This window comes from Corapipo altera, unplaced genomic scaffold (genome assembly GCF_003945725.1).
Source record: "Corapipo altera isolate COAL_440 unplaced genomic scaffold, ASM394572v1 1, whole genome shotgun sequence".
In the NCBI taxonomy this organism is placed as follows: domain Eukaryota; kingdom Metazoa; phylum Chordata; class Aves; order Passeriformes; family Pipridae; genus Corapipo; species Corapipo altera.
Window position 1 is genome coordinate 40,916,742 of NW_020884873.1, and position 12,965 is coordinate 40,929,706.

The window sequence follows — 12,965 nt, forward strand, 5'->3', positions numbered from 1 at the left end:
TATTTAAGTGAAAATTACACAGTGGTTCTGGGCTCCTCAGTATGAGAAGGAGCTACTGGTGCAAGTCCAGCAGAGGCCACAAAGATGAATATGGGTCTGGAGCATCTCTCTTAATAGGGAGACTGCAGGAGCCAGGCCTTGTTTAGCCTGGAGAAGACTGAGAGGGGATCTCATTAATGCACACAAATATTTCAAAGGCGGGTGCCAAGAGGACGGTACCAGACTCTTTTCAGTGGTGCCCAGCAACAGCATGAGGAGCAACGGCCATAAACTAAAACACAGCTTCAAAACACAGCTTCTAAGTTTCATCTCAACATGAGAATTTTACACTGAAGGTGGCAGAGCACTGAACAGGCTGCCCAGGGAGGTCATGGAGTCTCCCTCTCTGGGGACATTCCAACCCCATCTGGACGCGTTCCTGTGTAACCTGCTCGAGGTGACCCTGCCTTGGCAGAAGGTTTGGACCGGATGATCTTCCAATCGGCATTCTGTGAACCCTTCCGGCATTCCCCGTCAGCCCTACACGGACAGTAGTGCCGGCCACGGCCCTGCATAGCACACTTCCCGCTGCCAGCGGCCCTCACGGCGCCGTGCGGGACGCGTAAGGCGGTGACTCCGGGGCAGCTCCGCGCTGTCCCCGCCCGCCGCGCCCCCCCCGGCGCGAGCTGCGCCCGGCCCGCCGCTCCCGGCGTGCACCGCGGCGTGGCGCGCGAAGCGCCGCTGACGTCCCAGCCCCGCCATTGGGCATCAACGCGCGCGCGTCACGAGCTCGCGCGGCTGAGTCACCCGCGCGCCGTCGCAGAGCCCGGCCATTGGCTGCGGCGGCGCCCGGCACCGCCCCCGCAGGCGGCGGCGCTATAAAAGTGGCTCCGGCGCCTCCTCCGCGCCTTTAGCCCCGGGTGTCTGAGAGGAGAAAGATGTATCGACTCCGCTCACGGGCCTCCACGGGGATTTCTGCCTTCGCCGCCGGTTCTCCCTCCGCCTGCTCTCGCCAATCACCCCCGCTGCCCCGGATCGTGAAGTCGGCCTCGCAGAGGCGTTGGAGTAAAAAGCGCTCCTGCTCTTCCATCGGCTGATTATCGCTCATTCCCGGGCGGGGGGGAGCAGAGAGTCCGAGACCCGGAGAGGGGCCGCGGGAGCCAAGCCGAGCCGAGCGCCGCTGCGACCATGCCCAAGCCTAAGAAGCGAGGGAGCAACCACCAGCGCGGAGCCGGTGAGCGTGGCCGGGCAGGCAGGGGCGCGGGGTCCAGCCGGCGTTTCCCGTGGCTTCAGGGTTCCGCCCTGTCTGGTGGCGTCCCGGCTGGCTGCGGGCGGTGGGTGAGCAGCAGGACGGGCGGGGGCCGCCTCGGAGCTGCGGCCGGGCCAGGCGGGTGACAGGAGCCGGCCCCGACACCGCACCTCACGCCACCGTGCGCATGCGCCGGGGGGACGGCGGGCGCGGCCGCCCTGGCGCCGGCGGCGGCGAGAGCGCCCCGAGCAGCGGCCTCAGGGCCCGCGGCGCAGCGCGGGGAGACGGTGCCGTTGTGCCCCGAAACGCTACTGTATCTCCAAAAATCCCCCCTTGTTCTAAGCCTAAAATAGGATACTGTAAAATAAACAGTATTCTTGCAGACTGGGAATGTGCGTGGCGGAGGTGCTGCTGCCGGGGCAGAATGGAGGTTTTGTGGGGTGGTGAGAAATTTTACTCTGGGCTGCCATAACCGTGAGCAGCATCAATCTCTAGTATCCAGTGCAATTCACAGGGTGTTTCTGCAGTTCCTTTTATTTTAGTCTGTGATGGGCTTGCTGTCATTCTTGCCACTTCTCCCATTGAACTTCTCTGTTTAATGTCAGTAGATATCAAACAAGAAGGTGGCTGTGCTGGAGCTGTGAGCTTCCGAATTTCTTTGTTCATGCATTGGCTGGTGTTTTTCTCTTGGTTTATGGTCAGTGATACAGGTGGATATGGCTAAAAGCAGCAAATCGTTTGATGTGTGATTTAATTTGAAAGTGCTTGGACACTGATCCAACCAAAAAGTGTAAAAATAGTTTTTTGGGGGTCTTGGTAGTCCTGAAGCAAACTCTGTGATGCTACCTTCTTAAATAATTTAGAATCAGTTGTGCCACAAAAAAATAGCTGGAAGAATGGAGTTCAGAGTAAAAGACTTTTGGTAGCTGTTGGAGAAATAACAGATATAAAAAGTTGTAGGGATGACTACTGGTAAAAATAATACTACTTTCTTCAAAAAGTTTGAAGATACCACACCAAGGCCTTCTTGGTCCCAAAAGGGTAAACTTTTATCCCTTGTTGAAGCATTTAATGTTCTGGCTTGTATTTGTAATTCAGTATTAAAAAAGTTGCACGTTGCTGATGCTGCATATACTAAAATTAGTCCCATAAATCCTGCATTTAACCTGGTAATGTATGATTGCCTGAATGTTTAGCTTCTACTGTCTTGAAGTTCCTCAAAATTAAAAACTGAAGATTGTATGGCAGTTTTTTAGGTAGCTTGTCCTGACAGTTGAATTAATATAGACCTATTTTTAAAGCACTGTCACAGTAAATTGCATTAACTTGGAGTTGATTGTAGAAAGATGCTAAATCTAGAGTGGGAATTGGACCTAGTGGGATCTAGAATAGGAATTGTTTCAGTACTAAGTGGGTCCTTCCCCACCATTCACAACTGGTCTTCCAGAACATGGCCAGCTTAGCCTTCAGAATAGGTGAGAGTAAGGGAATCAGCAGAGGACAGAAGTGTTGTTTCTATGGTTGGGTCAGGGAGAGTGAATCTGCTGGGAGAGTTCAGTTCTACATTTGGTGTTCAGATCTTTCTTTTCCATATGAAAAATGACCAAACTATTGTATTCATCTTTCCTTAAGGTGGTCAGCCCAGAAATGTGCAGCCTTTTAGTGATGAAGATGCTTCAATTGAAACTATGAGTCACTGCAGTGGCTTCAGTGATCCTGCTAGCTTCACTGAGGATGGTAAATTCTTTCATTTATCCATCTTTGTAAAAATATAAAACCTGAGTTGACTTAGTAGTTTAAATACTAGACTGTAAATAGCAGTAGCAAAATAGTGACATTCCATTAACACTGTGTGATTGTTAATCTAGATTTTTTTTGTTTTGTAAAAATATACTCCAGGTTTCGTGAGCCTCTGGAAACTGAGGCTCCTTTCTATTAGTATTATACAGTTCTGACATAGAGACAATAAGAATTTTAAGGTGCATTATAAGACATTGATTTTCATAAAAGTTGAGGCAGTAAGAACTGCAGAAGAGTTTAGGATGGGAAGAGTCACGTTTGCCTGTTGTAAACTAGATTTGTGCATTGTCTCTTTTACTGTCTCTGCAACCGGGACTGCTCTAATGTCCTTTTCTTGGGAGGAGGAGACCTGAAAGCCTGATACAGGGAGATAAGGCAGGGAGCCTTCCCTGGGAATACTTGCCACTCTTAACTGAGCTCATGTCACAGAGGCTTCTAAAGCGATGCCATATAGGACAGGCTGCTCTGACAATACTCACTGCATCAGCAGTGAGCACGCCACTGTACTCTGGGGGTAGGTGTAGTGGACTGGATGAAAACATGTTGCTGACAGGATTGGCTGATGGTCATGAGCTGAAGCAAATTTTTGTAAGATCTGGCTCGTTCTGCCATACATTCTTGGCACATGTAAGGAGCAGATAGAGAAACAGCACAGATGTATCAACAGGGCAGGCTTTATAAAAGTACTTTGGGTGGCGGTTTGATGTAGTAGGATTAATACCATTGAGCTTCCATAATACTGAACAATTATGTAGCTGTTTGTGTTAAACTGGTTTCTCAGTGTTAAAAACATTGTGTTGGAACTACTGTGCCTGCTAATGAAATTATTTCTTCTGGATTAGGGCCTGAAGTTGATGAAGAAGCCACTCAAGAGGACTTAGAATATAAATTGAAGGGATTTATTGATCTTACATTGGACAAGAGGTATAGTCTGCTTTGAAGAAACGCTTTCATACATTGTTTGCTGGCTTCCTCTGATTTAACAAGGGAAATACACATCAAATGTTTTTACATGCTTACTGAGGTTAGGATTATTTCATGCTGGTGAGGACTTCTGGATCTGAAAAGACCTTTTTCCCTCCATGGATTTTTTGGATGAGTTAGACTTTCCTAATAGCTTGAAGTAGAGTGACTTTATTTCTAGCCTGGTGTGCTACTGTGAACTCTGTCTCCAAACTAAATTTTGCTGTCCTTGAGTAAGGAGGCAACTTGTAGCATTTCCTACGTCATTGTACTTGTGTGGGTTTCTCTACTGTTGGGTGCAGACAAATATAAACTACCATAAAACAAAGGCAAGGTTTTAACTGATGTGTGCTGATTTCAGGAAGTCTTCCTTTTCTCTTCTAACAGTGCCAAGACAAGACAAGCAGCCCTTGAAAGTCTGAAAAGTGCTTTTTCTTCTAAAATACTCTATGAATTTATCATGGAAAGGAGAATGACTCTAACTGATAGCATTGAGCGCTGCATAAAGAAAGGTAATGAACATGCTTGCTATAGAAAGCAATAATCCTTATGAAATAGCACATTGCTTAAAAGGAATTTAGACTGTGAGGCTTCTCTAGTACTTTATAGAGTGCTTAATAATTTAGTTAACATTCCTTCTTGAAATTTAGGTGTCATATTGTAACTGTCCTAGAAAATGAACTGAAATTATCTTGTAACTGTTAGTTTCTGAATTTCCACTTGCAAGCTTTCATGCTAGTATCTTTAAATGTTAAAGGAAGAAAGCAACGCACAAGGTGATTGCTCATTATAGTGTGTTAATCTCCAGGTAAGAGTGACGAACAGTGTGCAGCTGCCGGACTGGCCTGTCTTCTGTGTGTGCAGATGGGGTCAGGAATTGAAAGTGAGGAGATTTTTAAGACTCTTGGTCCAGTTCTGAAGAAGATTGTCTGTGACGGAACAGCCAGTATCCAAGCCAGACAGGCTGTAAGTATGAAATGTTTATTTGCCAGGCAGGGACAGAGGGCTGCTTTTGACCAGCTCGCTATTGTGTAATCCAGAACTAAAGGTTACCACACTAGTGTGTACTCATAGTGTTGACATATGCTCTGAATGATATATAGCAGTTTTCTGACTTAGAAAGTCCCACCTAAAGATTGAACATGATTCTCTTCTTCAACTTGGTTACCTTCTTGAAAAGCTGTTCAGTGTAGTACTTTGACAAGTGTCTGAACTCACTGTATTGTAGTCTCCTTTCTGCAGATCTGACGGCTGATGTTGAGGTCTTATAGGAAAAAAAAAATTAAAGTTTACCCACTGATTAATGTATCCTTCCTGTATTATTTTTGTTTTATTCTTAAAGTTTAATTTTATTCTTTAACAGCCCAGGAATATTACTTAAGCAATTATATTTATTTTTGATAAAATCACATATAGCACAGCTGGGACGACATACATAATAATACACTTGTACTTTTATACTGTACTACCAAAAGTATTTTGAGTTTTTTGCCCAGTGATCTATACATCAGTGGTAGGCTTGAAATGTTTAGTGAAGACAGTCTAAAGCTCTTGCCAAGAGTTGAGTTTTTAAAAAACTTCAGAGATTTAACTAGTGTTCTCCAACTTGCCTTTATCATTAAATGGGTGGCTACTCTATTGTACTCAAGTTATGTTTCAATAGATCCTGTCAGCTGCAAGAGGAGGTAGAACTGGTTCAACAGCAATTATTTCTGCAAACAAACAAAAGCTATTAAAGCTTGTCCTGTTTAAATGTCATTTTGAGTCCTGTGTGGTTAGTGTAAACATGACCTTCAAACATTTTTTTCCATACTCTTTGCAAGAGGAATTGGAGTAGAATATTGAGGATAGGGAAGAGATGGGTAGGACCTTGCAGTAGAAGTTGCAAAGTTCAAGGAAAGGCTCTTGCAGTTCAGAGTTTTCATGCCATTTGATTGTAATAGTTGTCAGGAAGGGAAAATATTTCCCACAGCTGTGAATAAATATCATATGTCCATTACTGTTTGTCATCATACTTTCTAGTAATGAATCTTAGTGAAATTTAAAATAATTTGGTGAAAGCAGTGCTAGGTATAGCTGTTTCAAGGGCTTTGGAAGCTATATTAAATAATAATACATGAAAAGTGAAAGCTTATTAGAGTAACAGCTATAAAATCATCCTGAGTGTAGATGGGAATTGGGAGATAAGTATTACAAAGCAACTGAGTTAAACAGTTGCAGATTTTTATACTCTGCTAAAGTCTTAATCTCAAGTTTCCATTATTCCAGATGTTAAATTTCAAAGGTCCAAGTTTGAAGGTTTTGTCCATTGTAACACTTATGTCAAATGCTGACACTTTTTTCTTTTGTGTCTAGTGTGCAACCTGCTTAGGGATTTGCTGTTTCATTGTCACCGATGACATAACGGTGAGGATAAATACACTTTTTTAATTTAATAAATTGACAAGATGAAAATGTGTGAATCTTAAGCCACTTCCATTATATTTTTCCCTCGTTTAGGAACTGTACTCTACTATGGAATGCCTAGAAAACATCTTCACAAAGGCCTATCAGCGAGATAGAGATACTAATGGTGTATCAAGTACCCATAATACTGTGCTTCACATCAGTGCTCTCTTAGCATGGACACTGTTGTTGACTATCTGTCCAATGAATGAAGTGAAGAAGAAAATTGAAATGTGAGTATCTTTCTTGGAAAACAGAATTTGTAATACTGTTTATATGCAATGAAACAGTGTTAACAAAACTTACACCTTAATGGAATATGACTTACTCCTTAGGCACTTGCATAAACTTCCAAGTCTGCTGTCTTGTGATGATCTCAACATGAGAATAGCTGCTGGAGAAACATTAGCCCTTCTGTTTGAACTGGCACGTGAAACAGATGCTGTAAGTAGATGTCAGCAGCTAAATTTTCTTGCACTGGGATGATGACGAGACATAATATTTAACCTGTGTTGCATAGCACCCTGGATCTCCACAAGTGGCAAATCTGGTTTGTTCTTTTTAAGTGAGTCTACCCCAATCTAAGTGGGTTATAGCACTGATTCACAGCAAATTAGCTATCATTTTTACACTAACTTCTGTGTTGCAAAACAGGACCAGTGAAACAAAACACATCAAATAGTACTGAATAGCAACTAGAAACGTGGAGTGCAAGATTTAAAATCTAAATTCAACACGAGCTTTTAAAACATTAAGAAAAGAAATCCCAGGAGAGATTTCAGAATAAACCAGTATTGTGTACTGTAGTGGGAACACTCATCAGATGCTTGTGCAGACACATTCAAGTAATTCACAACCTGCACAATTCTGTTCTCACAGCTAAAATTCTGTCATTAGGTGGAAGATGTGTTGACTTAAGTATTGTTTTTTCAGTATCCTTATTTAGGTAACTTGAGAAGAATAACTTGTATTTCAGGATGGTTTCACAGCATTTGTGACTATTTTAGTCAATTAAAGACTAGGCAGTCATTTTAAGAGGGGAGACTTTAAAAAGATTTGCGCAAATTTTGCACGGATACCAATATTAATACATCTGAGATTTCTTGGGGTTTGCTTTTGAGTTGGATTAGATGAAAGCTGCTTGATATTTCCTCATACACAGCTAAACTTGCCTTTACATTCTTCCATATGCCTCATTAATTTCCAAACTGTTTTCGTGACAGCTCTGAAGGAAACAGCCTCCTTCCACTTAGTCATGGCATAGCTTGGGAGAGCTGCCTAGTGGCTCCTAACTCGATCAAGGCTGCTGTGCTTTGCCAGAACACTGTCTAAAGTGAAAAGATAACTCCAATTGAGTCAGGAATCATGGCAAACCTAGCACTGCATAATCCAAAACAATACGCTGAGACTTCTGTGTAATTGCAGACAGTGGGGATTTGAGTCTCTTGGCTATGGAAGTCAACTCTGAAAGAAAACTAAATGGAGATTGCAACTTGATCCTCTATTTGGCCAAGCTGACTGCAAGTAACTAGAATCTTCAAATGCACTAACAAATGAGCCTATTCACTACAAACTACTTCTGTTCCATTGAGGAAATGCCCCTTTAATCATTACAAATTTTTCTCATTGGATCCTTAACAGTCAGCGCAGGTTAAAAATGCTTACTGTGTTTTGCCTTTGACCAGTTCCTTTCAAAAAGCATACAGTGGACTTGCCCTATTTATTTGACATGACAAAACGCTCAGATTTAAAAAAAAAAGCAAAAACTTGTTTTTAGATAAGTTTACATACGTTCTTGTTAATCTATGTGAACTACTGCTAAATTAGTAAATGGGGAAAAAAATATTTTTTTATATGTGTAAACCACATATTGAATATTAAATATAATGAATAACACTAATTTATTACCGTTTGCTTCAAATGTTTTGTTAAGCATTTTCTAAAAAAAATCTACTTCTGATTTCCCATTCCATACAGGACTTACAGCTAAATACTCCTTACCGTCAGTCTAATGGTATTTCACAATCTGTCTCCAGCAGCATGAATTGTGTGCTAATAATATTCAAGTGCCCTCAGCTTGTCAGGAGTGGCAGCCAGGTTCAGTTTGAGTGCCTTGGAATTATGGAGCAGAACAGATTTACAGGTCTATACACACACTGAAGGAGCTGTACACTTTCACATGGCTCTGACTACCAACATTGACTTTGTTAGTGCCCTTCTTGGTAAACTGGGTGCTGTGACTTTGTTCTTACTGGCTTAAACACTGCAAATGGAACTACAAGAGTGCCATTTCTGGCCCTTGAAATAACAAAGTAAGAGGCTGTAGAGATCTACATGCCCAAAATTTGGAGATCCATTTTCTTATTTGCAGAGGAAGAGGTTTAAGCTAGAAAATAAAATAAAAAAAAAATTTAAACCAACCAAACAAAAAAAACCCCACAAAAACAAAAAACCAAAACCAAACCAAAATAAAATCAAAACCAACCAACCAAAAAAACCTTTTTTTTTTTTTAAACTAGGATTTCTTTTATGAAGATATGGACCTTCTAACAGAGAAACTAAGAGCTCTGGCTACTGATGGAAACAAGCACCGGGCCAAAGTGGATAAAAGAAAGCAGCGATCTGTCTTCAGAGACGTTCTACGGGCTGTTGAGGTGATTGTTTTGTTTCAGTTACAATCCAGTATGTAGTATACAATTTAGGGAAAATAGTTTTATTATTAAACAGTATTACTATTTCAGAAAACAAGAGGAAAAATTTGAAATGAGATTTCAAATTCTGATCACTTGTGTGAAATAGAACTGCTTTTTTTTTTTTTAGGAATATTAGAACAAAAAGTAATTTTGTTTTGCTCCAGCCTTGACTTCCATATAGAGAAGGTCTTTTTTTCTTCAAAGAAGGCTAAACATTGTACTGTAAATACTAAATTCTCTTTTATTTTACACCATGAGCAGAATTTTTTTCATAGAAAACTTTGTATGACATCCAAATAGTGTCCTGAATTCTGTGAAAAGATGTATTGTAAAATCTTACTGACTGTTGTGTGTAATAGACAAAAAGTAACTTAGTAAGGTATATCACAAGTGATACCTGTCAGGGGCCATAGAAGTGTTCGTGAATGGGAGGGGGAGTTGTTGTCCTAAGAGTAGTACCGTAATCTCCTGTGTTTGCATATCCAGATTATGAAAATAATACACAAAGCAGGATGCTAAAAATACTTGTTTAGGGACATAACTGAGTAAACCTCTAAGACAGCTCTAAAACTTGCTATCATGGTTAGTTACCTTGTTATCTTACACCTCCAGAACTTGATTTTTATTTTTGCTTGTCAGATAATTATTTCATTTCTGTATGGGTAAGACCAAGTAAATATTAGTTGATATTTAGAATAGTGAGACAACTTGAAATCAAAGGAGAATGCTTGGCAGGATTTGAAGTCACATTTAAGATTCTACCTGTAGAGGAATCTGAGTCGTCTGTTAGGACTTGTTACATGCCGTTGTCCCAAATGTAGCTCCTCATACTTGTAAGGTGGGGACTAAATGAGGCTTACAGACTGACTTAAGGGTGACTCCTGCACTCAGAACTGTTTTTTCTGGGGATATTCTTAAAGTAATTTTAAAGATGAAAGTTAAGGGGTTTTCTTTTAAAAAATGCTTTCTAACTTGAAGAATATCAGCTTAAAGTTTTACATGAGATTTAACTTCAGGTGTGCTTCCATTTTTATGAACAAATACAATCTTTAGTCTATGCATATTATGTTGTGTGGAAAGTTTTAGTGTGCCCAATTTATCAATGAAAATAAAGTTCACTGAGATCTATAAAATTCCTAGTAAAATAGAATGTTTAAATTAAAATTATATATGTTGTTTCCTTTGATTTTTGGATAGGAGCGTGACTTTCCTACAGAGATGGTTAAGTTTGGACCTGAGCGCATGTATATTGACTGCTGGGTTAAAAAACAAACTTACGATACATTCAAGGAGATCCTGGGGTCGGGAATGCAATATCATTTGCAGGTGAGCTGGTCTTTGACACATGCTTAGACTGTTCTTTACTATCTGGCTTCTTTGATGTAATTCAGATTGAACTACAAAATCCTGAGTAGAACTCAGTGAAATGATGAGCTTTACATTTGAAGTGTTAAAAGATAGCATTTAAAGAATTAACTGCAGTGAGCCAGAACTGTCTGGCTGAGCTGTAGCTGGGTTAGCAGTTGACTTCTCCAAGAAGTAAGAGATTTAAGCTGGATATCTTTATAGCTTCAGAGTTTTCACTGAATCCTTATGGTTTCTTTCAGCAGAGTGGTGTGGTCATCTGGCTGCTATAAAGCTGCATGCCTCCACCCTTCCCTTTTGAGCCTGTAGAAGGAAGGCAAAGTTTCAGTCAAAAATAGTGAACACAATTTGCACCCCAATGATGAGAGCATTCCAGAAGAGAAGAGATAAGTCCTTATCTCTCTTCTGGGAACTGCTTGTTTACTAGTCATCTGTTTACAGTTCCTGTTTCTGCTACATATGTACCTTAGGAATATATGCTCCCAAACTGCTCTGATAATCATGGGGTTAAAGTTCTTGGTCCAGTGTCAATTGCATTTTTATGTGACTTGTAGCAGGCATGTAGCAGCTTTTTCAGTTTTTTCAAATACTACTTTTATTTTAAAACTGCTGTGTTGCAAAAACATTGATCTGTGTTCAGCTGCCTGATCTTGTGTAGAACAGAAAAGTTGCCTCATTTGCTGGGACAAAAAAAATCAATAGAGGCAGGGGGAGTTCTCTCTGTCTTCTCAAGGGGGCAGTTTTTGTTCTTAGCCTTATTCTGATTGAAAGAGGAAATGCTCTTGACGTAATTGCAAAAAATAACAGCAAGTTGACACGAATCCTACTATTTCTTACTGGAATACTTCATATTTAACAGTAGTCAACTTTGGAGACTTGATAATTAGAGGAGAAATTGATTGTTTGTGTTTCTTGTTTAGTCAAATGACTTTCTTCGGAATGTGTTTGAGCTTGGTCCACCAGTAATGCTAGATGCTGCGACTCTTAAAACAATGAAGATATCCCGTTTTGAAAGGGTAGGTTATTGCACCTTAATGAATTTTCTTTGCTTCATACACTAATACATTTCTTCTGCACTTCAGAAGCTGTTATCGTTAAACTTGTTGCTTTAGTTCTATCGATGCCTCATTGTCCTGAATGAAACCCAACCTTGATTGTATGTGCCTCTGAGCTCTTAGTTAGGTTTTTCCACTGGGCATGTGTCTGCTACTGCTTCTCCCAAGGGTCTGAAGGTTCACGTGGTTGCTGTTTGGTACCAGATTCACACTCCACACATGTGAAACTTGGTCTCTTTTGACAGCTGTAGGTTTTCAGGGAGGGACCCACGGGAAACCATGGAAACAGAGTCTTTATAAAAAGACAGTATCTCAAACTCTGCAGTGTAAAATGGGCACTAGGAGGATGACTTTGGTCTATTGCTTGTGAATGTACTCATCCTCATATAATGTACTCATATAATTTGAGCAATGGTGCTACCAGGTTTAATCTGGGGGTGAATTTAACCTACATTGTGTCTGTATGATGTTCAAAACTGGCAGGCTTCCAGAATTCCTTGTAGCTCAGCCTTTCTTATACAAACCAAGTTTCTTTTAAATGTATATATATGTATGAAAATTAATCAGCCTTTGGTGCAAGGGTAGTATGCTATAAATTTCTGAAAGTCTACCAATTTACTTCAAAAATTAATAAAAAGATATTTCCATCTGTTTTGTAACATGAAAAATCTCTGAAGAGCATAAGCCTTATGAACATCTGTAATAAATTTTTCTTTTTTTATTTTGTAGCACTTGTACAACTCTGCAGCATTCAAGGCTCGGACAAAGGCTAGAAGTAAATGTCGTGATAAAAGAGCAGATGTGGGGGAATTTTTCTAGATCTCATTTTCAATGGGGTTCAATTTTCATAAGTAAAATAAATTTGTAACATTTAAATGAATTTTTAACTTCTGTAGTCATAGTTTGCACTTGTGCACAACGATGTTATGTAAAGTCTGTAAATATAATAATGCATGTTGTTGCTTAGTTGCATATACACTGTATATATATTGATGTAACATTTGGAGCAGGGATACATTATAACATTTGCATTAGCCACCAGTTGCTCCAAAGGTTGAATATATTTTAACTGAAATGTTAAATGGGGTGGATAACTGTAGTCAGATTGGATTCTTCATATAAAAGTAAATTACTTTATGGATCAAGTGTTTTGGTAAGAAGGTGCTAATATGAAAAGATAACCATATTTGTGTGAAATTGAGTAACTTTTTAACTCTTCGGTGGCAGGTGGACAAAGAAATTTTTATGTTTCTATGACTTTATCCTGACAGGAACTATGAAGTTTAATAACCTCTACTGACAGTCAAGTAGTGAATGACAAATACTTGCCTCAATTTAAAACAAAAGCAAGATTTTTGTGTTCTGAAATTGGATATTTAATTTTTGCAATAAAGATGTTTCTCACTGGTTGCGCTC

General features: G+C 40.3%; 1 protein-coding gene across 2 annotated transcripts; it reads left to right on the top strand.

Moving 5' to 3' along the window:
• The first annotated feature begins 849 nt into the window (after positions 1-849).
• On the top strand, positions 850-12,958 carry IFRD1 (interferon related developmental regulator 1). 2 transcript variants are annotated; one of them, XM_027658351.1, is made up of 12 exons: positions 850-1,213; positions 2,861-2,965; positions 3,871-3,952; positions 4,379-4,503; positions 4,800-4,957; positions 6,347-6,397; positions 6,491-6,669; positions 6,772-6,880; positions 8,956-9,090; positions 10,327-10,455; positions 11,415-11,510; positions 12,279-12,958. In XM_027658351.1, the coding sequence occupies exons 1-12, from the start codon at positions 1,168-1,170 to the stop codon at positions 12,366-12,368; spliced, it is 1,305 nt and encodes a 434-aa protein (XP_027514152.1). In that variant the 5' UTR covers positions 850-1,167; the 3' UTR covers positions 12,369-12,958. The 2 variants fall into 2 exon arrangements, with proteins under 2 accessions (XP_027514152.1, XP_027514160.1); XM_027658359.1 differs by lacking the exon at positions 850-1,213 and adding an exon at positions 1,539-1,671.
• The last annotated feature ends 7 nt before the right edge of the window (positions 12,959-12,965 follow it).

Excerpts from the sequence above, each read along its gene's own strand:
- IFRD1 (XM_027658351.1), top strand. The coding sequence starts at position 1,168 with ATGCCCAAGCCTAAGAAGCGAGGGAGCAACCACCAGCGCGGAGCCG. Across the intron at positions 1,214-2,860 it reads CAACCACCAGCGCGGAGCCG|GTGGTCAGCCCAGAAATGTG; the intron begins GTGAGCGTGGCC and ends TCTTTCCTTAAG. Across the intron at positions 6,670-6,771 it reads GTGAAGAAGAAAATTGAAAT|GCACTTGCATAAACTTCCAA; the intron begins GTGAGTATCTTT and ends CTTACTCCTTAG.